Genomic DNA, 27174 nt, shown 5'->3' on the forward strand with positions numbered 1-27174 from the left:
TTTAACTTAATCTTACCCCCTTCAGTTAATTGCATAGATGTTCAAATGCCGCACGAAAATGTTTTTTATCGCTGTAATTACCTTTATATTGTACTTTATTGTGGCACTTTCTGTCTCTCCTCCCATGGGAGTAGGCGTGTTTGCCTTTCCCCGGCGCCGCACTGTCTCCTGGGAGCTTAGTGTCAGGCTTCCCAAGATTCAGTGCGGGAACAATGATCATGCTTGTGAACAAGCTGTGAATGAACAGCATTCACCGCATCCAGGAAATCAATGCTTGTGGGCTTTACATGCCCACAAGCAAGATGGAAACAGCCAGCATCACATTTTTTAAGTTATTCTTCAGTACGAAAACAGACAGAGGCGGAAATATTACACCAAAACGGTAAGTATTATTTTTGGATTAGCAAAGTGTCTCAATGACCTAAAAAAAAAAAAAAAAAAAAAAAAAAGAAGGAGGGGGGGATTGGTCGCCGGACTCCCGCTTTAAAGGGGTTGTAAAGATAAAACTTTTTTCACCTTAATGCATTCTATGCATTAAGGTGAAAAAACTTTTGACAGTACCGCCGCCCCCAGCCCCCCCGTTTTACTTACCTGACGCCTCGAATCTTCGCTGCTCGTCCTCATTGCAGCTCAGCCTGGTCGCTGATTGGCTGCAGTGGATGGATTGAAAGCAGCGCAGCCATTGGCTCGCGCTGCTGTCAATCACATCCGATGACGCGGCGCGCCGGGGGGTGGGGCCGAGTGATACAGCGAGCGGCTATAGCCGCCGGCTGTATCACGGGAGCGCGCCCGCAAGCACTCACCACCATGCGAGGGAGCTCGCATTAAGGTGGTAAATGCTTGCGGGGAGGAGCTGAAACAGCCGCCGAGGGACCCCAGAAGACCAGGTTCGGGGCCACTCTGTGCAGAACGAGCTGCACAGTGAAGGTAAGTATGATATGTTTGTTATTTAAAAAAAAAAAAAAAAAAATTACCTTTACAACCCCTTTAAAGAAAAAAAAAAAAAAAAAAAACAACCCCATTCCTCTCTGGGTGATCTATGTACATTGCAAGGATTTTAAGAAACTTTGTTGCAGATTCTTATCTTTTGTTATTCTGATGAAATCACTGTGTGGTTTCATATAGGGGGGTTATAAAAAGGGATGCTAGTGTGGAGGTACTACACACAGTAGTAAGTGGCAAGTTTGTCCTATTACTTATAGGCGGCACACATGTCGCAGGCCAGTCCAGAGACCGTTAATCAAGATGGCAGACAACAGTGTTAGTGCGTGCATGGAACAACGTGTGGTGATGAAGTTTCTTGTGAACAAAGGCATAAAACCCGCGGATATATACAGAAGACTTCAAGCACAATATGGTGAGGATACGCTCAGCTGCAGTAGGACTGCACTGCGTTAAAGGAGCGTTTTGACAGGGAAGGCCAGGATTTTCTGGATCTCACCACCACCCAAAAATATTTAGAGCAATTGTGTCCACAGGAAAAGTCATGGCAAGTGTATTCCTGGGGCAAGTGTGGCGCATGCATTCTGAAGGAACCCATGCCGTTCCCTCAGAGCTCTGTGCCGTGCCTGGGGCTCACATGAGAAAAGTGGGCATGCGATTAAATGCCCACAGCATGGGATTGTGGCAGTCAAAAAAAAAAATAATTTTTTGTGACTGTCTCTTTAAAATGTGGACCTGACAGGTCAAGAGGATTTCAGGCGGGACCAACGTGACTTCGAGCGGGAAAAGCACGTGTTTTTGAAAGAATTACACGCGAGTGAGGGCTATATAAGACCCCTGCAGTCAGGCTCCTGTCAGTGTGACCCGGAGTGATTTGGCAAGCTCCCCTTCCCTCCCACCCTGTCGCAGCACTTTTATGTGGTTTGTCACCCTTAGATCAAGGGGGGGACTTTTGCTGAATGTTTTTATTTATGGTACTCGCTTGAGTTCTATAACTGAGCAAGATATTGATTGATATTTTAAAGTTTTGAATTTTGGATTGATGAATTCAATAAAGAAAGATTAATAAAATTTCATTTATATATACCAATAAAGGTGCCACGGCCATTTGTATTACTATATAATATATATATATATATATATTTGTTTGGGTCTTTGAATTATTTCTTGATATATTTTAATTTAATAGTTTTAATTTTGTACAGCCTACATTCCCATGCACATGGCCAGAGCCCGTGAACCTGGAAGACAACTGGGTGAAGATGGAATCTCTGTTAGCGGTGACATAGCACTGCTGGAGGGATCCATTCTAAAAAAGGTACATCTGACATATTGGCTTAACCACTTCAATACCAGGCACTTACCCCCTTCCTGCCCAAGCAAATTTTCAGCTTTCAGCGTTGTCACGCTACACTGTACCCAAACAGAATTTTTATAAATTTTGTTCCCACAAATTGAGCTTTCTTTTGGTGGTATTTGATCACCGTTTTTATTTTGTGCTAAACAAAATATAAAAAGACCAACAAAAAGTTTGTTTCTGTTATAAATTTTTTTTTTAAAATTAAGTTTTCTCCTTCACCGACAGGCACTGATAAGCTGCACTGACAAGGCGGCACCAATGAGGTGGCACTGATGGGCATTGATAGGCAGCACTGATTGCATTTTTAATGGGCACCGACTGGCAGCTGCCTGGTGGTCTAGGGTGGCATAAACAATCAGCACAGACCCCCCCCCCCCCCCGTCAGGAGAGCCGCCGCGGCTCGCCTCTACTCGAGTGAGGAAAAGCCGATAAACATCTCTTCCTGTTTACATCTTGATCAGCCGTGATTGGACACGGCTGATCACGTGGTCAGAGGCCCTTTACCAAGATAGGTGATGGGGTGCGTCAGACTGACATGCCACACCATCGATCGCTGCGTGCCCCTTAGGGCGAGTGATCGTGGCTTAAGTTGCTGATGTCATGACGCCAAGTCAGGATAACTGAACCACTTCCCAGCTGTCATTCTGCTATAGGCCGGGCAGGAAGTGGTTAAAGTGATACTAAAGTCTGTTTTCATTCTTTAAAAACAACAAACATGTTATACTTACCTTCTCTGTGCAGTGGTTTTGCACAGCTCAGATCCTCCTCTTCTCGGTTCCCTTGCTGGCGCTCCTGGCCCCTCCCTCCTGCTGAGTGCCCCCACAGCAAGCAGCTTGCTATGGCCGCAGCCAAGTCGCTGCATGTCCAGACATGGAGCCCCCCACCCTCATTGGCTAACTGACTGACAGCAGTAGGAGCCAATGGCGCCACACTGACATCTCAGCCAATGAGAAGGAAGAGTCCCGGGCAGCTGAGACAGTCCTGCAACATAGCTGGATCGAGATGGGCTCAGGTAAGTATTTAGGGGGGCTGCTGAACAGTTTTTTTTTTATCTTAATGCATAGAACATATTAACATAAAAAACCTGACTTTACAACCACTTTAAACCTGCAGGGGGGAACCTCCCCCCACCCCTCTATTCTACAGTTACAGCAAGACTAACTGGGGGATATTTATTAAATGGGTTGAGTTATGCTTTAAAGTGACAATGTCAGCACAGGGGCACTTGTATGAAGTACATACCTGCTAAAGAATCCTTTATATTACTTTTTTAGCAACAATTCTTTGAAAAGCTGACACTCCACTACCTTTCAGGCTGCTGCAAGTATTCACATACTCCAGGTGAGTGGAATATTTGTTTCCCTGCTTCTCCCTTTGTTTCTCCTGCTGGTCTCTGTCACTACAGGCTGTCCAAAAGGGGAGAAGGAATTACAATGTGTGGTGGGGGAAACAGGTAAACGACCCATCCAACAGGCTAAATACAGCAACTGGTGAGAAGTCAAGTTGCGGCTTTTCAAGAAATGGGCCACTGGAACACTAATGCCCCGTACACACGGTCGGACTTTGTTCGGACATTCCGACAACAAAATCCTAGGATTTTTTCCGACGGATGTTGGCTCAAACTTGTCTTGCATACACACGGTCACACAAAGTTGTCGGAAAATCCGACCGTTCTAAACGCGGTGACGTAAAACACGTACGTCCGGACTATAAACGGGGCAGTGGCCAATAGCTTTCATCTCTTTATTTATTCTGAGCATGCGTGGCACTTTGTCCGTCGGATTTGTGTACACACGATCGGAATTTCCGACAATGGATTTTGTGGTCGGAAAATTTTATAGCAAGCTCTCAAACTTTGTGTGTCGGAAAATCCGATGGAAAATGTGTGATGGAGCCTACACACGGTCGGAATTTCCGACAACAAGGTCCTATCACACATTTTCCGTCGGAAAATCTGACCGTGTGTACGGGGCATAAGTATACAGAAAAAACGATCCGCACTCCAGTTGTTACTCTTAAAATTTCTTCATTTTATTGAATAGCCACAGTGAACAAACACAGATTAAGTCAGTTGATGTGTTTCAGGCTAGAAGGCCTTAGTCATAACCTTGGTTTTCTACATTACTCTACTCAGCAAGCACCTTGGAGCTCTGCTATCTATGTGGTGTATGGGTAGTAGCACTGACTGTTCTGTTTATACTTTACACTAAGTATACACCAGCCATAACTTTATGACAACGAACAAGTTAGGTTATCTTGTTGCAATGGCATCTGAAAGTCAGTGGGATATAGTCGACAGCAAGCAAACATGTTGCTCCTGTAGTTGAGGTGTTGTAAGCAAGAAAAATGGACATTGCAGTTTGCTGTGTATAGGCTGCGTAGCCACAGACTGGTCAGAGTACCTATACAGACCCCAAACGCCAAAAGCACCGACAACGGGCGTGCGAGCATCAGAGCTGGGACACAAAGCAATGGAAGAACCCCCGTACACACGGTCGGACATTGATCGGACATTCCAACAACAAAATCAATGGATTTTTTCCGACGGATGTTGGCTCAAACTAGTTTTGCATACACACAGTCACACAAAGTTGTCGGAAAATCCAATCGTTCTGAACGCGGTGACGTAAAACACGTACATCGGGACTATAAAACGGGGCAGTAGCCAATAGCTTTCGTCTTTTAATTTATTCTGAGCATGCGTGGCACTTTGTGCGTCGGATTTGTGTACACATGATTGGAATTTCCGACAACGGATTTTGTTGTCGGAAAATTTTATAGCCTGCTCCCAAACTTTGTGTGTCGGAAATTCCGATGGAAAAAGTGTGATGGAGCCCACACACGGTCGGAATTTCCGACAACAAGGTCCCATCACACATTTTCCGTCGAAAAATCTGACCATGTGTACATGGCATTAGAATTTTTTTTTTTTTTTTTTTTTTAAAACCAAACACCACATGAGTTTGAGGAGTTGACTAGTCCTTCAGATCTCAATCCAATCGAGCATCCGTGGGATGTGCTGAAAAAAAAAAAAAAAAAAAAAAAAAAAAAAAAGTCTGATCCATGGAGCCCCCACCTCGCAACTTACAGGACTTAAAAGGATCGGCTACTGACAGCTCGGTGCCATATACCAAAGCATACGTTCAGAGGTCTAAAGGCACGATTGGTTGGCCAGGTTGAGATGATGCAACTCTTATGCACAGGATTTAATTTACCCCTCTGCTCGGCAACTGTACTGTACACTGAGCTGGTCATGTGAGGCGCTAAGAATCATTTATTGCCAAAGGGGAAAGTATGTTCCTGCTCACAAACTTTAAGGGCCCTTTCACACTGGGGCGGGGTCGGCGGTAAAACGCCACTATTGTAAGTGTTGGTATTCGGCCGCTAGCGGGCTAGTGGAAGTTTTCCTTGTTGCCTGAAAATCCAACCCTAGACAGCAGTAATTAAGTTGCATATTGCTAGTGCAGACACCAAGAAATCTCCTTGAGGTAATGCAAGTTAAACTTCCACTTACCCCCCGCTAGCCGCCGAGAAAGGGTTAAAAACCACCACAAAGTGCCTCTGCAGAGGCGCTTTGCCGGCGGTATAGCCGCACTGTCCCATTGATTTCAATGGGCAGGAGCGGTATACACTCCGCTCCTTCACCGCTCTGAAGATGCTGCTAGCAGGACTTTTCCCGTCCTGCCAGCGCACCGCTCCAGTGTAAAAGCCCCCGGGGCTTTCACACTGGAGACTCAGCAGCGGCTGTTTCGGGTCGGTTTGCAGGCACTATTGGCGCAATAGCGGCTGCAAACCGCCTAAGTGTGAAAGGGCCCTAAAACTAAAGTTACCCTTTAAAGGCAGCCATGTAGGATTCAGGCTGGGTTCACACCGCAGCACGGAGCACCCCCCAGCATGCACAAATTATTGGCTGAATTCGGACCTGAAATGGACCAGAAGAAGCACAGGAACCTGTGCAATACACACCGGTGCCACTCCGGAGAGGTATGAACCAGCTCCATAGAGAGTCAGTCACAATCTCCTGACATGCGAATTGGATGTGGGGAAACCCGCAACCAGTTCACAATAGTGTGAACCCAGTCTCAAATTACAAAAGGAGGTCTGAGGGCAAGGGTATGCTGGCGTTGGGTTTTAATCTTTGATCAGTGCTAACCTTCTACAATGTTCTCACTACTACTCCCTGTCATTATCCACAATTTCATGCAAGCATATTCTCTTATTACAACCCGAGTCCTGTAGATACCCTATTCCAATCTCATGAGGTTTCTTAACTCAGAGGGCCCCCGTTATATGAAAAATTAAACATACATGACAAAATTGCTTACATTTAACTTGCATTACCTCGAGGAGATTTCTTGGTGTCTGCACTAGCAATATGCAACTTAATTACTGCTGTCTAGGGTTGGATTTTCAGGCAACAAGGAAAACTTCCACTAGCAACAGAATGCCCAGGTTCACATTGAGGCGAATTGCGCCACCGCACGATTCCCAGAAGCAGTTTCTGTACTAGTTTTGGCGACTTCGGGTGCGATTTCAATAGACATCGGTGCAGGAACCCACACATATGTCTCTGAAATCGCCCTGAAGTCGGGCTGACATGCGGGTATGAAATTTCAATCCCGCAGCAGTGTGAACCTGGGCTAAAAGTTGAATTTCAGTGATTTTGTGCTAGTGAAGTCTCATCAGTGACAGCTGTTCTTGTAACATGGCCATAGGGTAAATCTGTCAGCTGCACATAGTGATTCAGAGTTCTGGTCACAGGATACATTTTTGGGAAACTCAGTTATAGAAAAAGGAAACTGAAAGTAGAATAGCAGGGAAGGGAGTGCCGGTAGAAGTGGTTTCAAACAGTTGTGGAAACCAGTAAAATACATACTCCTACGTGTTCTCCATTGCACAATCCAGTGCTGTCTGTAGAACACGATTTCCAGAACATTTCAACATTAACTCCTTTTTAGATAGAATACTCCATTAAGCATTGTAAATAATGCCTTTGAACTCCAGTGGTGTTCGTATACAGTAGAAATGGGTCACTTTGTCAGACTGCTGGGTCTTGATATAGGTTGGGGGAAAAAAAAAAAAAAAAAAAAAAAAAAAAAAAAAAAGAGCTTTAGCTTCCTTTACATGTGTTTAGGCTGCTTTCACACCGATCCGCAGTAAAAATGCATACATGTTTTTGTTGCAATTTTACCACAGTTTTTCACAGGACAAACGACTCAAACCGCATTAAAAACACCTGCGTTACGGACGCGTTGTGTTTTTTTTTTTTTAACCGCACTAAAAATGCATCACAGAATTTAAAGTTGAAGGTGGTTCAACAAAATACTGACAAGGGTGTTATCCTTTTTCCAACTTTGAGTAACTACAGCTGGCTAAAACAAAAACGGTGTGTCTTCATTTCAGGCTGCAAAGCAACAAAATGATTTTAAAGCGGGGGGGGGGGGAGAGATTACTCTTTTCTATACCCACTTTCACACATACTAGGGTCAATTTAGATTGGAGCCAGTTAAGCTACCAGCTTCTCCTTTGGAGTGTGGAAGTTTTAGTCTAGGTTCACATCTACAAGGCTGTGTTCAATGTGTTTTTAGGCATGTTTTGCAGTGCATTTTGCGTTTTTAAACCCACATTTTTGCATGCAGTTTTCATGCATTTTAACCCCCCGCTTCAAGCGCACTGTAAACACACTGTATATAGCTGGTTGCTAAGGAGGGGCCCGGGAAGCCAGCCATCACGTCCTTGACAACCGATGAGTCTGACTTCATTGGATGGCCACGCCCAGTGACTATATAAAGGAGGTGCCAGACAGCGGGGACATTACAGTGGAGGAAGGCGGCTTCAGGATAAGAACGGCTTTGTTTGTTTTTTTTTTAGCAGGTGACCGACAGCTCTGCGGGAGATGACGGGTCCAGGCTTCTTATTTAATAAAGAACTTGTCAAAATTGGCTCTTGTATTTTGTTAACATTTCACAGTTTATTTTGGTGAACAGGTAGGGGAACGATGTGCCCGAAACCCATTCAAATGGGGGGGGGGGGGCACGGGATTCCGATAAGCCCCCAGGGTTGTCGGGAAGAGGCCCTTGTCCTCAACATGGGGGCACGCTGCTTTGGTGTGTGTGTGTGTGTAGGTGTGTGTAGGTGTGTAGAGCCGTCCCAAAGCACCTCCCCAATGTTGAGGGCATGTGGCCTGGTATGGTTCAGGAGGGCGGGGGCACGCTCGTCCCCTCCCTTTCCTGACCTACCGGGCGGCAAGCTCGGATAAGGGTCTGGTATGGACCAGGAGGGGAACCCTATGCAGTTTTTTTTTTCGCCGCCAATTTTTTTTCTTACATTCAGCCCGCTGACAGCTGAGGACTCATCAGTTAAGAATGCAGCGGCCGGCTTCCTGGCCCCCTCCTTAACAATCAGCGATATAGTGTTTAAAAAAAAAAAAAAAAATTAGCGGCGAAAAAAAAAAAAACAAACTGCATAGGGTTCCCCTCCTGGTCCATACCAGACCCTTATCCGAGCATGCCGCCCGGTAGGTCAGGAAAGGGAGGGGACGAGCGTGCGCCCCCGCCCCCCTGAACCATACCAGGCCACATGCCCTCAACATTATTTCCGAGTGATTCCGAGTATATCCGAAGGACTCCGAACCGTTCCGAGGGTCCCCGGCGCCCCCGCACCTCTGGCCAAATGCAGTACTGCACACCTCGTTAGCTTGAACTCTGTTCGTTTTGCGAGACACTCGCAAACAGAGTCAGAATTTTAAAAAAGAAGTTGCTCGTCTTTCAAAATGATCGTTAACCACGTTACTCGTTAACTAAGGTTCCACTGTACGTGTCGGGGAGAGGAACCACATCATGTGGTGAAAGGAAAGTGATTATTCACTTTGAATACTTACAGCGGCTGAGCAGCAGCAAAACCATGGAGTTCGAAAACATGGGCCACCATAAAAAGGTTGAACTTTTAGAGGTACACTTTGCAAGGGACCCTGTGGCGATGCGGTCATTTAAAACAAACCTGTTGCTTTGCTCTGAACAGAAGCACAGAATTGCTTTACAGCAGGGGTAGGCAACCTGGGGCTGTTGTGGAACTACATTTCCCATGAGGCATTGCAAGGCTGGCAGTTACAATTACTCCCAGAGGCATGATGGGACTTGTAGTTCTGCAACAGCTGGAAGGGCCCGTGCTTTAAAGGATAAGGCCAATAAAAACTTACTAGATGGACTTGTGTCTTTTTTTCAACCTGACTATGTAACGTGTGTTTCAGGATCTAATAGATGCCTGTAAAGCTTCATGTACACAGGACATTTTTACAACCTCTCCTGAATGATTTAACTTGACAGATAGTAACCCACGTTTAAAACGTCCGTTTTGCCGCATTTGCATTTAGAAGCTTTTGGGGGGGGGGATTCCAAAAATGCAAGACGCCTGTAAACGAAATGCGGCTAAACGAGAGTCGCCGTGTTTATAAGCGTTTAGCGCTTGTAATGCCTCTAAAATCTTTTTTTTTTGCTTTCCAAAAAAGGCCTCTAAACTCAACTGCCTAAAAACGACATTGGATGAGTTCAGGGGCAAATGAAAAAAAAGCAGCCAACTGCCTCTGAGCGTCCGTTTACCAGCAGAAGTGTACATGCGGCCTAAGTTGCATCACATGCAGCTTCCTGTATCGCTTGGAAATTGAGGGGTTAGGCTGCAGGGGTTAAGCTCAGTTGTGTCTTTTTTGCTGGAGAGAACAGTTTCTTGTTCTCAGAGCTAGCCAGGTCACATGATATTGACATCACATGTGGGCGTGTACAGAGGCTGTAGTGAAAATCTCTTTCCTCCTGAACTCTCAGCACTGAAGAAACTGTCCATGCAACCGTGGTATACAGCTCATCCAAAAAGATATATATTGGCAGTATTTTCATGTAAAAAGAAGATTTATAAGCTGTGGGCACAGTGTGTGTGTGTGTGTGTGTGTGTGTGTGTGTGTGTGTGTGTGTGTGTGTGTGTGTGTGTGTGTGTGTGTGTGTTTCATATTACTGGGTTTAGTAACACTTTAAGGTCTACATCTGGTTAGCCAGGTCCACAAGCCAGCCATGGCCATTATAAAAATGGCAAATGATTTTAATTTTATTTAGCAATTATACTTGTTGGAAATATTTTCTATCTAGGAGAAACGTCCCAAATAGGGTCACACACAGCAATAAAAATTCTAATAGAGGCTCTAACCCTTCCCGGCAACATAAAAGCCTAAATTTCTAGCTGGAGCTGTGTTTTGTGTACATTTCATGGGGTATCAAAACGTAAAATGTAGCTATTTTCAGCCTTAATGCAGACCTGTACAAAGAACACACAGGCTGCCATTGCCGACCAGCTGCCTATTTGTCGTTTCGACCCAGTGTCTAGGTTTTAAAGAACTGCCCTGGAATAAGTTTGCAGTTTTGACTTTACTTTGACATTCTAAATGACATGTCCATTCCAGGTCAGTGACTCATCAAGCACTGAAGGCTGAGATTGTATTCTTAGAAAAAGGTCAGCAATAGCAGCCCCTAAATTTATCTCTCTGCAGGTTTCCTTTGAAAAACACCACAAAATCTATAGATCTGTGATCTGGGGTGAAATAATGTACATTACGTTCAAAGTACAAGTACAAAGCTTTTGCCATTTGTGCCATCACCTGACACAGAACTGGGAGTTTTCCTGACCACCATCATGCAGAGGGTAGAAATTTAGCAGCACAAGATCTCTCAGACAAGAGATACAAAGGGCACAGGTATATATACACACATACCTTCACTTACCTCACTCCCACTGAAAGATCTTTTATTGCTGGTGTATTCAAATATCAACTGCAGTAGACCAGGTACGCCAGCAGCAAGGCTTCTCTGCAGTTTGTTTTGCCACCCCATTAGTCCAATAAAGAAGGCATAACAGGCAATTCAAGCCATGGGTGGCCGGCATTTTTAAGCTGACTTGTCAAAGTAGGGTGGAAGTAGTCAGCTGAACAGTAACTATCCAATCAGATGGAGTCACTGTTTAGGTATTCTGACAGCTGCAGGCTCTGTGGCTGTCAGAATGCAATAGCCAGTGGGGAAAATTCCTTCACCCACATGGGAGTACTGCAGCGTATTCCCATGCAAGAGCCGTGTTTGCCGCAAGGGGATGCACAGGTGTTCCGTGTAACTCGGTGCAGGTAGCCCCATTACTGTCACTTGGGATGCAGTGGCTTCACTGACACAGCAGGCCAATTCTAGCTGTGCGGGTGAACTGCCCCGAATGCAGACAGTATGCATTCAGGGACATGCACAAAATCCAGGCGTGGGTAGAGAATCTATACGTGAACGGATAGGCCTTACTGGCAGCCTGTGGAGTGGCACCAGAGAACTGCAAGACAGCAGCAATATAGGGCTTACTCTTGCTCCCACTGACCGTAACAGGACTTATTTTACTCGCAGACAGACAATAGGGAATGAGGGGGATAAAGCAGTAGTATGCAGGTGAGTAGAGGGGTCCCCAAGGATGAAGCTTCCTGGAAGGGGTTATCCCTAATATATACATGGCCTTTCTTAGGTTTTTTTTTTTTTTTTTTATGAAACGTCCTTCTCTTACTTACACCCTTGCTTTTTCAGCCCTGCATAAGACTTGGGTGCTTCATACAGGCTGAACAAGTCAGAAGAGTTTATTTAGATGCATCACTCCACCCACGCTACTACAAAAATGTTTGCCTTGGGCCAGTTTAATCAAAGAATCCACTAGATAAGTACAACACCATAATTTTGCTTTGTCCATTTGTGATTAGCAGCTTGACAGAACTTGAAATTCTGGTAAAACCCGTCACTTTTTTGGAGCGCAAAGAAATTAATAAAATGTTTAACAAAGCGGTAGTAATCTTCACCTGTTAACTGTACCTATAGGTAAGCCTATAATAAAGCTTACCTGTAGGTACAGTGAATGTCTTCTAAACTTGCAGTGTTTAGGAAATATTTACACTTAGAGCAGCCAGTGACATCACTAGCACATGCTCACTGCGCTTTAAATGGACAGCACCCTGCACTGTACCACAGCCATCACACTCCTGTCCACATGCAACAGCCATTCAAACGGCCGGAGAGCGCAAACCGAAAAGGAAGACCAAGGCAGGATGAAACCACTGACAGCGCGCTGTTATAGGGCTTTGTTTTAGAGAAAAGTCTGCACCACATACTATCACATTGTGACATACTAGCACATTATGGCTTAATGGATAAATTAACCATAGTAAGAAAAAAAAATAAAAAATTATAATATATATTTTATTAATAATAAGTGCATTTATTTTTTTACTAAGAGCCTGAAAAGCATTGCCTATCAGTGTAAGCTGTCTGCTTGTACCTCGTATGAGCAGGCAGTAACACAATGGCAGGAAGAAGCAATGAACTACCTGGAGTATTCAACAGCGCCGTGGGAGTTCATCGAGAACTACAAGCAGACAACCGCAAAGGCTGTCGGTACCTGCTCCCCTCTGAATAAATGGCGTGGCTGGGCCCAGCACCGTTCCTTTAACCACTTCAGCCAGGAAGGATTTACCCCCTTCCCGACCAAGCCCTTTTTTTGCGATATGACACTGCGTAGCTTTAACTGACAATTGCACAGTTGAGCGACGTTTAACCCAAACAAAATTTACGGCCTTTTTTCCCCACAAATAGAGCTTTCTTTTGGTGGTATTTGATCACCTCTGCAGTTTTTCTTTTTTGCGCTATAAACAAAAAAAAGCAATATTTTACTTTTTGCTATAATAAATATCCCCGAAAAAAAAAATATAATATATAGATAATTATGTGGAATGCGTTCCCCTCATGGGACGCGCTCTTTGCTCGTCTGGATAGGCCTCTCTCACCGGTTTAGCAGCCAGTACGCAGCACAAATCTAAAGTCTCTGCCACAGACTCACTTGGGGGGGGGGGGGTAAATCTGCACGATCCTCTGCCACATGATGTATCAGATCTTCTGCAGTGAACAGTCAGTCACAGTGCCTGAACCTTTAAGCCGAACCGGCGACACTATGCTGTATAATTACTTCTTTTGGATACGTCCTACAACCGAGTCACCAGGCCCCTCTATAGACCAGCACGCTGCATGATCTCTCCAAGATGGGTCCTCCCCTGGGATCGCCTCGGCTGTCCAGCCTCGTCACACAGGACCAACAGCTCAGGACCATTCCTCGGCCGCGGAGATAGGCCCCAGACAAGCCTCTGGACCCACCCCTGCGCTGTAGCATTGTGGGCCTCCCAATCGGAGGACCACGAGGTAGCTCCTTAACGCATACCTGTCGGCCAGGAGGGCCAGCAGGTGGCTGCAAAACAACCTTAGAACATGGCGTCTGTCCCATAAATACCCCCTTCCCAGAATGCAACTCGGAGGACCACCTCCACCGAGCTTGCCTCCAAGACAGAGGTGCATCTATACACTTTGACACGTTGCCCTTCCAACACTGACTAATGGTAACAGTGACACCCACCGGTCAGCACAGAAGCACACACACACACAACGTCAGCCAAGCTGGATTTCCAGTTTAGGTCAATATGTATTCTACATTTTTTTTTTTTCCACAAAAAAAAAAAAAAAAAAAAAATCGCAATAATATCACAATAAGCATATATTGAACAGTTTGGGCAAAATTTATTGCATCTACAAAAATAGGGCATAGATTTATGGTATTTTTATTAATAATTTTCTTTTTTCTCCAATCGTCTTCCAGGGCAGCATCCGAGAGATAGGCTCCTCCTTCCTGCAACGGGAAACACATTAGTCCACCATTATAAATTTGTTAGTCTCACATGTGTGCCTCAGTTGTTTTGGGTTTCCTCCGGACCCACAGGCGCTGCAAACGTTTGTTATTTTATCCAGTCTCTATGCTTTCTGCAGGGGACTCCCTGACCAGCATCCCATTCAACTCAGGGGGCATTGGGAGGGCGAGCAGGGGCACCAATCTGAGCCTCAAGGATCTGCCTGAAGTTTCGCCCCTACAGAGGGGTATGCAACTAACCCCCAGCTGCACTACATGCCGCCTGCATTTTTCCCCCACAGCTACTGCACCTCGATGGTGGAGGGCCATCCGGCTGAGCCCCGCACTCCAGGTACTTTAGAGCTTCCCTCGCTGTGCAGGCGACCTGGCCGCCAACCCTCCTGCTCACCGATCTGGGATTCCGAGGAGGATGACTCGGCATCAGAGGGCACCCCATTTCCCTCAGAAGACACAGATAATCTTCCAAGGCTCGGTCTCATCTGGTGCGACTTTTCATGCAACTTGGGACTGCAGAGTCGCATGACAAGTCATACCCCGTGACTTCCAATGAGTAATCTTCATATCTGTGCGACTTCAGGTCGCAGCGACTTCAAAGTGGTCCCTGCACTACATTGGTCCCACTTTGATGCGACTTGAGGTCCATAGAAATCAAGAATACACAGACATGGTTTCAAGACATGGCATCAAAACTGCATCAAAAAATCATGCGACTTTCAGGTTGCAATAGTGGAACCTAGCCTAAAGGCTATAGCAGACACATTGGGTATCAAAAAGCAAAAAGCTGCAGAGCTTTCCCTGCACGACAAAATATACAAGGGGTTGCAGCCCAGAAAACCCAGGAGAAGCTCTTCATACCAGGTGCGGTCAAGCGCAGGTATCCATTTGCAGAGGAAGACACCAAGACGTGGGCGAAAATGTCCCAAAGTGGATGCCTCCCTCGTGAGAGTCGCAAACAAATCCGACTTAGCTTTTGATGATGCAGAGCATGAGAAGCAGGGGAGACGATTTTGAATCCGGCAATGGCTTCCACCTGCACAGCTCGCACCCTATTAGCTGGCTGTCTCAACTGCAAGCGTTGCTAGGAGACACGCCAAGGGAAGAATTAGTGAGGACCATTCCCACACTAACCAGAGTGGCAGCTTTTCTAGCAGATGCCTTGGCTGAAATGGTATGATATCTTCTAGGGCCACGGCCTTAGGGAAGAGAGCTGAAAGTCAAAGGAGGGGACAGCGCCTCCAAGAATAGACTGTGTGGGATCCCATTCACAGGAAATTTTCTGTTCGGGCCAGACCTGTAAACGGTCCTGGACAGGACTGCAGCGAAGAACAAACGGGTTCCCCCCAAGCAAAAAAAAAAAAAAAAAAAAAAAAAAGCGCCCTTTTGTCATTCCTGGAGATTTAAGCCACTCAACAGAAGAACGGAGGTATGCATGGCCACAATAGACTTGCAAGACACATACTTGTACCCATAAAGAAAAGTCAAAGATACCCAAGGTTCTCTATCCAGGGGCCGGGGGCCACCATGCATCTGCAGTACACATCTTTTGCCTTTCGGCATCCCTTCTGTGCTCAGAATCTTCTCAAAGATTATAGCAGAAGCGCTAAAAAGGGCCTGAGACAGCAAGGCATTGGCGTGATACCATATCTAGACAATCTGTTATTCTTTGCAGATACAGCAAAGAACCTAAACAACCTCTGCGCAGGTATTTCCTATCCACAAAACCTGGGGTGGATAGTAAATACAGAAAAATCGTAGCTGACCCCAAGCCAGAGGTGGTACACTTGGATTATGTGCTAGACGCCAGTGTAACCAAAACCCTCCAGACGGAAGAAAAGAACGAGGCAGTGCTAGGACTGATGATGTCCTCGATTCCAGCCATCCCCTGGGCACAGCTCCACATGAGGACTCTACAAAATCACATTTTGACCCAGTGGGATGGTGATCCATCATCCTTAGAAATGTCCATTCCTGTCCCTCGGTTGGTCAAACAATCTCTTAAGTGGTGGCTCAATCTGCTCCGTTACGCCAAGGGGCGCAGATGGGCGCAAGCCAACCCTGTGAGGATTACCACAGACGCCAGTACCCTAGTATGGGGGATCTCTGTACACAGGGGAGATGTAACTCCAGATGGTCTTGAGCCTCCTAGTAAATGAAGGAATTAAAAGCCGTAGAGAGAGCCGAAGAGCATCCAGCACCCAGCTATCCAGGGGAGAGATGTCCGAATTCAGTCAGACAACGCCACAACAGTGGCATACCAGGACAGGCAAGGAGAGATAAAATCTCCTAGTTTGAGCCTGACAGAAGCAATTCTGTCATGGGCTAAGACAAACATCCAATCAACCTCGGGCATTCACTTGAAGGGGACAGACAACACGCTGGCAGACTTTCTAAGTCGAAAAACCATAAAACAGACAGAGTGGTCTCTAAACCAAGCAACCTTCATGTGGATCACGCAAACCTGGAGAGTGCCCCAGGTAGATCTGTTTGCCTCAAGGACAAATGCGAAACTGCCAAGGTTTTTCTCGCTGGATACCACAGATGGCAACATCAGAGTGGACACGTTCAGTCAAAGCTGGGTACAACAGCAGTGTTATGCATTCCCTCTGACCGCCCTAATACTAAAGGTGAGCCAAAGAATCATGGAAGAAAGGGCAACAGTGATACTTGTAGCACCTCACTGGCCTCAGGGAACATGGTTCAGTCACTCGAAGAAACTGTCTCCAGCCGCACCAGATACAGCAAGACCTACTGGACCTCCTATCACGAGGGCCAGTCAACCACCCGAATCGCAAACTCATGAAGCCTTCGGCTTGGTTACTGAGAGGGTGAGGCTGCAAAAGAATGAACTGTCGGACAGAGTGATCAACCCCATTCTAGCCAGCAGAAAACCCCATAACTAGAGTGAGAAGGAAGTTTGTCTCCTGGTACGGAAACAAACAGGATTCCGACAGAGAATCATCCTAGTGATTCAGGATTTCCTGCAGGAGGGAGCAGACTTGAACCGCTCGGAGCACGCTGAAGGTACAAGTGGCAGCACTTTCCCCCTGTCTGGACACCAGATTAGCAGAGGACCCATTTATAAAGAGATTCCTGATCTCGTTAAACAGAACAAGATCCGCTAAAGTCGGCAGAACTCAGACATGGAACCTCTCCACGGTGCTCAGAGGATTCCTCTCTCCGCCATTCAAACCACTGGGGGAGTGCTCAGATAAAAATCTTACGCTAAAAAACGCACTCTTAGTGGCCCTAGCATCGGCCAGGGGAGTAGGTGAAAGTCAATATTTTTTTTTACACGATGGAACCCTACTGACTGATCCAGGCAGATAAAATAGTCCTCTCGCCAAACCAAATTTTTCTACCAAAAGTCTCTTCAACCTTTCACAGGATGCAGAATGTGGTTATCACATCTCTTCCCAAGTCAATGAATAGCAGAAAAAAAAAAAAAAAAAAAAGACACGTACAACAAACTAGATGTAATACTCATAGCTTATCTCGAGAGAACAAAGGGCTGGCAAAGAACTGCCATGTCATTTGTCCTCTGTGCAGGAGTCAATAAGGCAAAGCGGGCATGGAGACTCACGATGGCCAGATGGATAAACCTTGCCATACAGATGGCCATTTGGGGACAAAAACTTGCCCCCCCCCCCCCCAGTAGGGTCAAAGCCCACTCGACCAAAGCCTGGGCAACCTCGGTCGCAGAAAAGGCAGGGCAACTCCGGATCAGATCTGCAGGGCAGCGCTATGGTCGAGCTTCAGTACCTTCGTGAGACACTACCGCATCGACCAGATGTCAAGACCAGATATTGGTCACAAGGTGCTCCAGACCTTATCCCCACCCTAGTAAATATTGCTTGATACATCCTCTCGGATGCTGCCCTGGAAGACGATTAGAGAAAACAGAGTTAGGTACCTGGTAACTCCTTTTCTAAGAAGTCTTCCAGGGCAGCACTAGTTCCCATCCTAAGCGATGATACCAGGTATTGTGGGGACGCATTGGCTTAATGAGAGTTCCTTCGGTGCTTTAATACTACTGAGGCACACAGGTGAGACTAACAAATTTTTAATGATGGACTAATGCATTTCCTGTTGCAGGAAGGAGGAGCCTATCTCTCAGATGCTGCCCTGGAAGACTTCTTAGAAAAAGAGTTACCAGGTACCTAACTTTTTTTTTTTTTTTTTTTTTTTTTTTTTTTAAGTAATGACGGCGATCTGTGATTTTTATCATGAATGCAACATTGCGGCGGACATATCGGACACTTTTGACACTATTTTGGGACCATTGGCATTTATACAGCGATCAGTGCTATCAAAATGCACAGATTACTGTGTAAATGTCACTGGCAGGGAAGAGGTTAAACACTAGGGGGGCGATCAAGGGGTTAACTGTCTTACCTGAGCATGTTCTAACTGTAGGGGGGGACGGGCTCACTAGAACATGACAGATCACAGGGAGCAGTAGATCCCTGTCATGTTGCTAGGCAGAAAAGAGAAATGCCTTGTTTACATCGGGGCATCTCCCCGTTTTCCCTCAGTGCCACCGGCGGACATAGAGTTTGCGTGACCTGTGGGCACGCTCCCTTGCCACCGGCGGCAAAAGCGCGCCTGCTAGCCGTGGATGACGCAGCAACGTATGGATATGCTGTTTTGCGCACCTGTGCCACTTTGCCGCCCTATATCAGCGTGAGCTGGTCGGCATGTGGTTAAAAAAATAAATAAGATAAAATTGTGACAGTGAGTTCGGGGAGAAGATCCCTGGCTCGCGGTCAGAGGCGGCGGATTGGAAAGAGGCAGCAGCAGTGGGAATGTGTATTGTGTACTGTGTATTTTCCCAAAGATGACTTTATCCTTATTCTTTAAAAGCAGCGGTTCTCAACCTCAGTCCTCAAATACACCCCAACGGGCCATGTTTTCAGGTTTTCCTTTACTTTGCACAGCTGCTTTAAAGCAATATGAATGACATGGTACTGATAATAGCTATTTTATCTAAGGGAAGTTCCCAAAACATGGCCCGTTGGGGGTACTTGAGGACTGAGGTTGAGAACAACTGCTTTAAACCACCCAGGCACCCCCGTTTTTTTTTTTTTTTTTATTCCGAAACAAGTGAAGGTGACCTTTTTTTGTACATATAATCTTCAGGCAAGTAGAAGTATTAAAGAAAAATTACCTTTTTCATTTTTAGGTATCAAGCAAAACAGCATTAGCAAATAGCGATGCATGCGAGTCACAAACAAGAGTAACAGGTTAACAGAATCTAATCCAGGTGTAGAGAAAAAAAAAAAAACACTAAACAACTACCGGTACACCAACAATCTACAAAGTCAGCCTATTCAAGAATCAATCGCTGAGCAACTCCTTGTCCTTAAATGACACAAGAGAATATGTTCATATGACACAGTGTATGACTAAGTGGGTTATGATCATCTGACATATATCTGACAATATACACATACATACACACACACACACACACACACACACACACACACACACCTTTTGAAGTTTTTACTTCACTAACAGAAGACTCTTCTTATTTACTATCTTTTACTGGGCAGATTAAACGCAATACGGTCATATATTTCAGGTTTTATAATTCTAACAAAAGAGACTTCTATTAATATAGATGAAAGTTATGATTATATACAGGTTATAAATATTAACCAATAAAAGGGCCTCATATTTTTTTAGGTCATGTCAACAGTAAAAAAAAGTGCACATAAAAAAAAAAAAAAAAAATAATATGATAAACCTCAGATTGTCAGGCTTCTCTACATCATTAGTGGAGTAGTAAACTCTGGGTAAAGAAACTTCATAACGGGAAATATACTGAACCTACTACATGAAACTAGTATTCCAGACTGTCAGTGACAAGCCCTGGTTGGCATAATGTAAATGTATCACCCACATTAGTATATTCCCTCATGTGTACTGAAGAGCTAACACAAGAACTGCAATGTCATAGTTAAATGACATTTCTTCTGTATTACCAGAGGCAAATAGCAACAGATCTCAGAACATAGGATGATTACAGCATGCCGGCAAATCTACACACTTGTATAATGCAGGTCTCATGCTCCACCACACAGAGCTGTGCTCATGTTCACCACGGCATGCAGATTTATGCTGGAGTTAGACATGAAAAAACTTGACATCATTCAGCTACAGCTCCCTGCCTAAGCACTGATGGTGAAAATCACTGTACTCATAAAAACAGCAGAAGCGCTACTGTAAATACTTTTTAAGAGAAAATTCACAAGTTTGTCCCCTAAACAAATACCCCAAAATTGTAACCCATAAGAGATGGATGGCCCCCCTGATGACATATGAGAGGAAGATGTTGGCGCAGGACATGGCATGCAGTAAAGGCCTACCAAACTCTGGAGTCACTGGGTATATGAGTATTTCCTGAGCATAACCCCACATAAAAACTAAGACGGGATGGAGAAGAAGAAAAAAAACTGAAAGGAGGGGTAGGTGAAATCCCTCCAGGAAACCTAAAATTCCTCCCTTGCAGAGGGCCTGCACCTGCGCTGCAAGGGTTCAAATTCCTTTAGATTTACCTTCAACTATGTAGTGCAAGGGGCTGCCTAATTGCATACAAATTAAAAGGGTTTAGGTTTGACCTCATATTATATGGTTTTGGTAAATCTAAAGGAAAAAAAAATCTAAAGATTGTATAGTGTGTAGCCAGCCTTAGGAACGGAAAAGCATTTACTTGATCCTCCGCTTAACAAAAAAAAGTGTTGAAAAATAGGTTTATGAAGATTAAATCATTGACAAACGGCTTCAGTGAGAAGAGCAACTAAAGAGACTTGCTTTTGTAACCTTGACCTTGGTAGAGCCCTCTGCCCCAGACTTCATTCTACAGATCAGATGACACTGATGTGGTGTTCTCTGGTTGTTTAGAAGTGAAACTGCAAGAGTAATCCCTGTACAAGCAGAACAAGGATCTGCTATCCATGGACTGCCAATGCTGGACAGATCAGAAAAAGTCCCTATTCTGAGATTCCAAGCTTATCATAGCTTACTACTTACTATACATGGGTCAGGTACGAGATTTGGTAAAGATTATTCCTTTCTTACCCAAGAATCAGATTACGGCGGTCTTGTACATATCACAAGGCTATACAAAGCAAGGAAATTCCTCTGGTAGATTCCATTTATGAATTAATACAATGGCCCGATGAGTTCATAGTGCAGCCAGCATTCAGGATCAAATGAATGACCACACATCATAAAAACCTCAAATAAAAATTTGATGGGAGAATGCCCCTTTCTTAGAGCCCTTTCACACTGGGGCGGTTTGCAGGCGCTATTGCGCTAATAATAGCGCCTGCAAACTGACCCGAAAGTGCCGCTGCTTTCATTCCAGTGTGAAAGCCCAGAGGGCTTTCACACTGGAGCGATGCGCTGGCAGGACGGGAAAAAAAGTCCTGCCAGCAGCATTTTCGGAGCGGTGAAGGAGCGGAGTGTATACCGCTCCTTCACCGCTCCTGCCCATTGAAATCAATGGGACGGCGCGGCTATACCGCCGGCAAAACGCCTCTGCAGAGGCGCTTCGTGGTGGTATTTAACCCTTTCTCGGCCGCTAGCGGGGGGTAAAACCGCCCCGCTAGCGGCCGCATAACGATGGTAAAACGCCGCTAATAATAGCGGCGTTTTACCGCCGACGCCGCCCCCGCCCCAGTGTGAAAGGGCTCTTAGTGATGTACCACAATCCCTGGATGGGTACCATGCTTCATAACCTTCAAGTTTCCAACAAAACACTTCATTACAACCTGCTTTACAAGAACTGTAAAAAATCAGCAAGGCACTGTACACCACTCCTAGACTAAAGGAGATTTCAACATTTCAACCAAGGTTGGAAATCCCCTTGAGGAAGTATTACTTTTTTATTTTACATTGCTTAGTTCCTGATGGGAGACAGTACAAAGTTTATGCAAGGACTGGTGTGCATGGCCCCAAACATAAAGTGCATGACCCTGCACGCCAGTCAAACTCAGGTGTGAAGGTGAGTTGGCATCACCACTGCATCGCCTTTGACCAACATTGGCTGCTCTGCAAACATTAAGACTACGTTTAGCCATATCTCTAAACTGCCATGCATCTGAAAAATGACCTGTGTTCAGATCGCTTTTCAGAGGAGTTCGACAGTTGGGGGGCTACAACTCCTCCTCACCGAATGTTTTAACCCCCCAAATGTTTCACCAAAGCACCGCAACTATGTGTACTGCACACAGTTGCGGGCATTTGCAGCCCATCCCTATTCACTTGAATAGATCACATTCAAGCGGCACCATCCACGGAACACAACAGAAGGGATACATTTTGACACACCTTGATATGTGAAATGTACACCTTGAAATGTAACACTTCCATTGGTTGTGCTCTCAACCAAACTGTCAACCCATCCAGAGTCTGATGTCATAACGGATCACACGTGCAGCATCATGGCAGTTGTAGATTAAACAGAGGCAAAGATGGCAGCTTCCTTGGCTGAAAACGATAGGGGAATTTACTTACACTTTAAGGAGGGGTGGCTGGGGGGACGTTGAAGAAAATAATCCTACCTTCCTATTTGCAATCCACTGTAAAAGTTACACAGAGGTGCGCTGCTTCGTTTACATTTCAGGTGCAGTGCACAGTTGCCAGGATGAGAGAAGTCATCCCAGCACCTAGAAGGAGCTGGGGAGAAAGTGCTGGTGTGGGACCTCGCGAGTGTCAGACAGTTGGAACATAGGTGAATATTCTTATATTAGAATAAAGAAGTCATGTCTTTAATTCCACTTTAAGGTTTAAAACAGGTGCCGAGAAGGCAAGATATTACCTCCCAGTCAACCTCTGAAAAGCAATTCACCACATCTCTTTACAAAGGGGTAAGGGGATGCAGCAAACAAGCCCTTAAAATAGAATTCAAGGCAATACTCAACTAATCTTAATAAATAAAATCTCCCTCCCCCTCCTAACCCCCATGTTAACCTGTGTAGGGCCGGCCATACACAGTTCAAATCTCGGCTGGTTCCAAGTTGAACGATCAACTTGGGTACAACCAGCCTGACAGGATTCTCTTCTAACTATCACTAGCGGTTGCTATAGCCACTAGCAAAAAAATCACTGTCACCTGCTGGTGGGGAGAGAAGACAATTGCTCAGCAGGAGGGATTCCCCGGTCAGCACTGGGTGTGTTGATGGAGAAATTGTGCAAAATTCTTGACTGCAATGTGTGGCTGCAGGAAAGAAATTCACACCGAGTGCCTAAGGCTAGAGTCACACCTCGGTCTTGTGCAGGTGCATTTGTGACGGCACAGCAGTCCATTCATTTGAATGGGCTGCTGTAAGTGCAGAAAAAAAAAAGGATCCGATCTTTTTTAAAAACACAACCACAGGGCATTCGCACGGTGCTGTGGCACTACTAAGAATGGCATCTTTGCACGTCTGCTAAAGAACAGTGCGTTTTCTCTAAAGGTTGGAAACCAGTGCAATTATGCATCAGTTCCTGGCCAGCAAAGTGTGTGAGCCTTGACTAAGATCTGTATGCTTGCCCATGATCAGCTCGCTCCAGTCACAAGACCTCCTACATCAGCCAGCACCAGCTGCAGGAGAGGAGAGAGCGCTTTACAATGGCTGGTAATGCCTGGGAGCTGTGACATCACCCATAGCTTCCCATGGTGCAGCCGTTGCTGGTGCTCCATCCTCTCCCCTGCAGCTGGCACTGGCTGGGGAGATCATGTGAGCGGCCCTGCTAATAATGACTATATACAATGCCTGCTATATGAGTGTGATGGTCAGTCATCAGTGAGTGGCAGAAATGGCTCAATGAGCCCTGGGAGGCACCCTCCGGTGACAGCTCCGCCACCCCGCCCCCCCCCCCGGGAGGCACCCTCCGGTGACAGCTCCGCCACCCCCCCCCCCCCGGGAGGCACCCTCCGGTGACAGCTCCGCCACCCCCCCCCCCCCGGGAGGCACCCTCCGGTGACAGCTCCGCCACCCCCCCCCCCGGGAGGCACCCTCCGGTGACAGCTCCGCCACCCCGCCCCCCCCCGGGAGGCACCCTCCGGTGACAGCTCCGCCACCCCCCCCCCCCCCGGGAGGCACCCTCCGGTGACAGCTCCGCCACCCCCCCCCCCCCCGGGAGGCACCCTCCGGTGACAGCTCCGCCACCCCCCCCCCCCCCGGGAGGCACCCTCCGGTGACAGCTCCGCCACCCCGCCCCCCCCCGGGAGGCACCCTCCGGTGACAGCTCCGCCGCCCCCCCCTGGGAGGCACCCTCCGGTGACAGCTCCGCCGCCCCCCCCTGGGAGGCACCCTCCGGTGACAGCTCCGCCGCCCCCCCCCCCCCCCGGGAGGCACCCTCCGGCGACAGCACCTCCCCCCCTGGGAGGAACCCTCCAGCGACAGCACCTCCCCCCCTGGGAGGAACCCTCCAGCGACAGCACCTCCCCCCCTGGGAGGAACCCTCCAGCGACAGCACCTCCCCCCCTGGGAGGAACCCTCCAGCGACAGCACCGCCCCCCCTGGGAGGAACCCTCCAGCGACAGCACCGCCCCCCCTGGGAGGAACCCTCCAGCGACAGCACCGCCCCCCCTGGGAGGAACCCTCCAGCGACAGCACCGCCCCCCCTGGGAGGAACCCTGCAGTAGAAGAGAACTCCTCACATTGTATATGATATGATGAGGGAAGCCCGCCTCCCCCCATACCTGTAGTGGGGAGAGCTCCTATGACCGGACACCTTCCATACACAGCTCGGCTCCGGCCGCCTGACCTTCACACCGGCCCCCCCAGTGCCCGGGTCACCTCGGCCCTCCTCACACAGGCCGTACCCCCGGCGGGTTGGCTGAGGTGAAGGCGGGCAATGGTCACCTTCCCGTGTCCTCTCCTCACCTTGTACGAGTCGGTGGCCAGTAGAATATTGAACTGCGGTTCCCCGACCTCCATGTCTGCTCCGGACACTGTCACCATGCTTCGCGGGCACTCTGTTCCGAACAATACTGAGCCGCGCGGCGTTCCGTTCTTCTATACCTTCTCCAGTGCCAGGCCGGGGGGGCGGGGAGGCTTCTGTGACGTTAGAGGGGAGGGGCCGCCATCCTGAACCTATTCAACATTAGAGATGCTCGGAAAGAAAGTGTAGGGGGCGGGGGCTTACAATGAGGTGACGTCAAATCGGCAGCCGGACTGATCGCTGATTGGCTGTCCTCGACACACCGGGGTTCGCCTAGCAGCACGTGTGTAGGCCACGCCCACTCAAGGTCAGCCTGCTGTCAGTTTCGGTTTTAGAGAACGGGCGAAGGAGAATAAGAAATGAAAGTGGTGTGATCCTTTAATAACTCCTTATTTCTCCCTCCATGTACAGGAGACGTGATAAACCACACCCCATGACAGGAAACAGTAATTCCATCAAGTATCACTTTCCTATAGATCAGGGGAGGCAGTCTGTGACAGGTGGAGATCTACCTTGGGGAGAAGATCCCCGGGGTGCAGCACGTGGTCACATCATGGATTAGAAACAGAAAGTTACTAGCCAGGGCCCAATGAAAGTGAAGATGGCACAAAGAAAACGTACAAATCTAATATAAAGCAATGGCACTGCAAATATTAATATTATACAGGATTTATGTGGCGCCATCAGTTTGTACAGTGCTTTACAATAAAGAGGGGGACAATACAAGAGGGTGAGGAGCAGTGTTGCCAACCATCATTATTTTTATGACACTTTTCTCCTGCCAATAACAGGAAAAGGTTGCCAGTAATAAATATGGCTGTGACAGTTGGCCTGAGACCATCCGAGTGTTTACGTCAGTGTGTTTGGGCGCAGGTCTGGTGGAGACTGGTGTGTAGTCATGTTGGAACAGGAAGGGGTCATCCCCAAACTGATCCCACAAATTTGGGAGCATGAAATTGTCCAAAATGTCTTGGTATGCTTAAGAGTTCCCTTCACTGGAAGTAAGAGCCCAAGCCCAACCCCTGAAAAACAATCCACACCATAATCACCCCTCCGCCAAATGATTTGGACCAGAGCACAAAGCAACTTCCATAAAGACATGGATGAGCGAGTTTAGGGTGGAGGAACTTGACTGATCTGCACAGAGTCCTGACCTCAACCCTACAGAACACCTTTGGAATGAATTAAAGCAGAGACTATGAGCCAGGCCTTCTCGTCCACATCAGTGCCTGACCTCACAAATGCGCTTCTGGAAGAATGGTCAAACATTCACATAGACACACTCCTAAACCTTGTGGACAACCTTCCCAGAAGAGTTGAAGCTGTTCTAGCTGCAAAGAGTGGGCCAACTCAATATTGAACCCTTAGATCCCTTTCACACTGAGGCGGTTTTCAGGTGCTTTAGCACTAGAAATAGCCTCTGCTAAGCGCCTGAAAACTGCCTCCCATTCATTCCAGTGTGTCTTTTCACACTGGGGCGATGCGCTTGTGGGACGTTCCGAAAAGTCCTGCAAGCAGCATCTTTGGGGTGGGTTGGGAGGGCTGTATTTAGCGCTTCCAAAATGCCCTGTCCATAGCAATGAACGGGTAGCGCTTACGAAGGGCCGCAAAAAGCGCTTTAAAAGTGAAGCAAAACTGGAGTTTTTAACCTTTTTTTAGGGTTAAAAGCGCTCCACTAGCGGCCGATAACAGCAATACAATGCCGCTAAACGAGCAGCGCTTTACCGCTAATGGCCGGCGATTTCAGTGTGAAAGCAGCCTTACATAGTTGGTGAGGTTGAAAAAAGACACAAGTCCATCCAGTTCAACCTGTGTGTGCATCTATGTCAATAGTACATTGTATAACCCTGTATGTTGGGATCGTTAAAGTACCCATCTAATAGATTTTTGAAACTGTTGACGCTCCCTACTGATACCACTGTTTGTGGAAGAGAATTACACATCCTTACCGCTCTGACAGTAAAGAAACCTCTACGCAGTTTAAGAAGGAAGTAGACCCTGATGGGTTCCCTGCAAAGTAAAAGCATAATGGGCTAGTAGTATCATGTCCGCAGCCTCTATTCACCTCCTGTATCATGTCCGCAGCCTCTATTCACCTCCTGTATTATGTCCGCAGCCTCTGTTCACTTCCTGTATCATGTCCGCAGCCTCTGTCCACTTCCTGTATCATGTCCGCAGCCTCTGTCCAC

The 27174-nt window shown here is 46.9% G+C and overlaps 1 protein-coding gene across 1 annotated transcript in view; it reads right to left on the bottom strand.

Annotated features, from left to right (window-relative positions):
- The window catches only part of NAMPT (nicotinamide phosphoribosyltransferase), a 79949-nt gene extending 54842 nt beyond the window's left edge, over positions 1-25107 (bottom strand). The window contains exon 1 of the mRNA XM_073619656.1: positions 24928-25107. Within this exon, the coding sequence (XP_073475757.1) occupies positions 24928-25005 (78 nt within the window). The 5' untranslated portion in view covers positions 25006-25107. The remainder of the gene's footprint in view (positions 1-24927) is intronic.
- Between the last annotated feature and the right edge of the window lie 2067 nt (positions 25108-27174).

Source organism: Aquarana catesbeiana, linkage group LG03, assembly GCF_042186555.1.
Source record: "Aquarana catesbeiana isolate 2022-GZ linkage group LG03, ASM4218655v1, whole genome shotgun sequence".
Classification (NCBI taxonomy): Eukaryota; Metazoa; Chordata; class Amphibia; order Anura; family Ranidae; genus Aquarana; species Aquarana catesbeiana.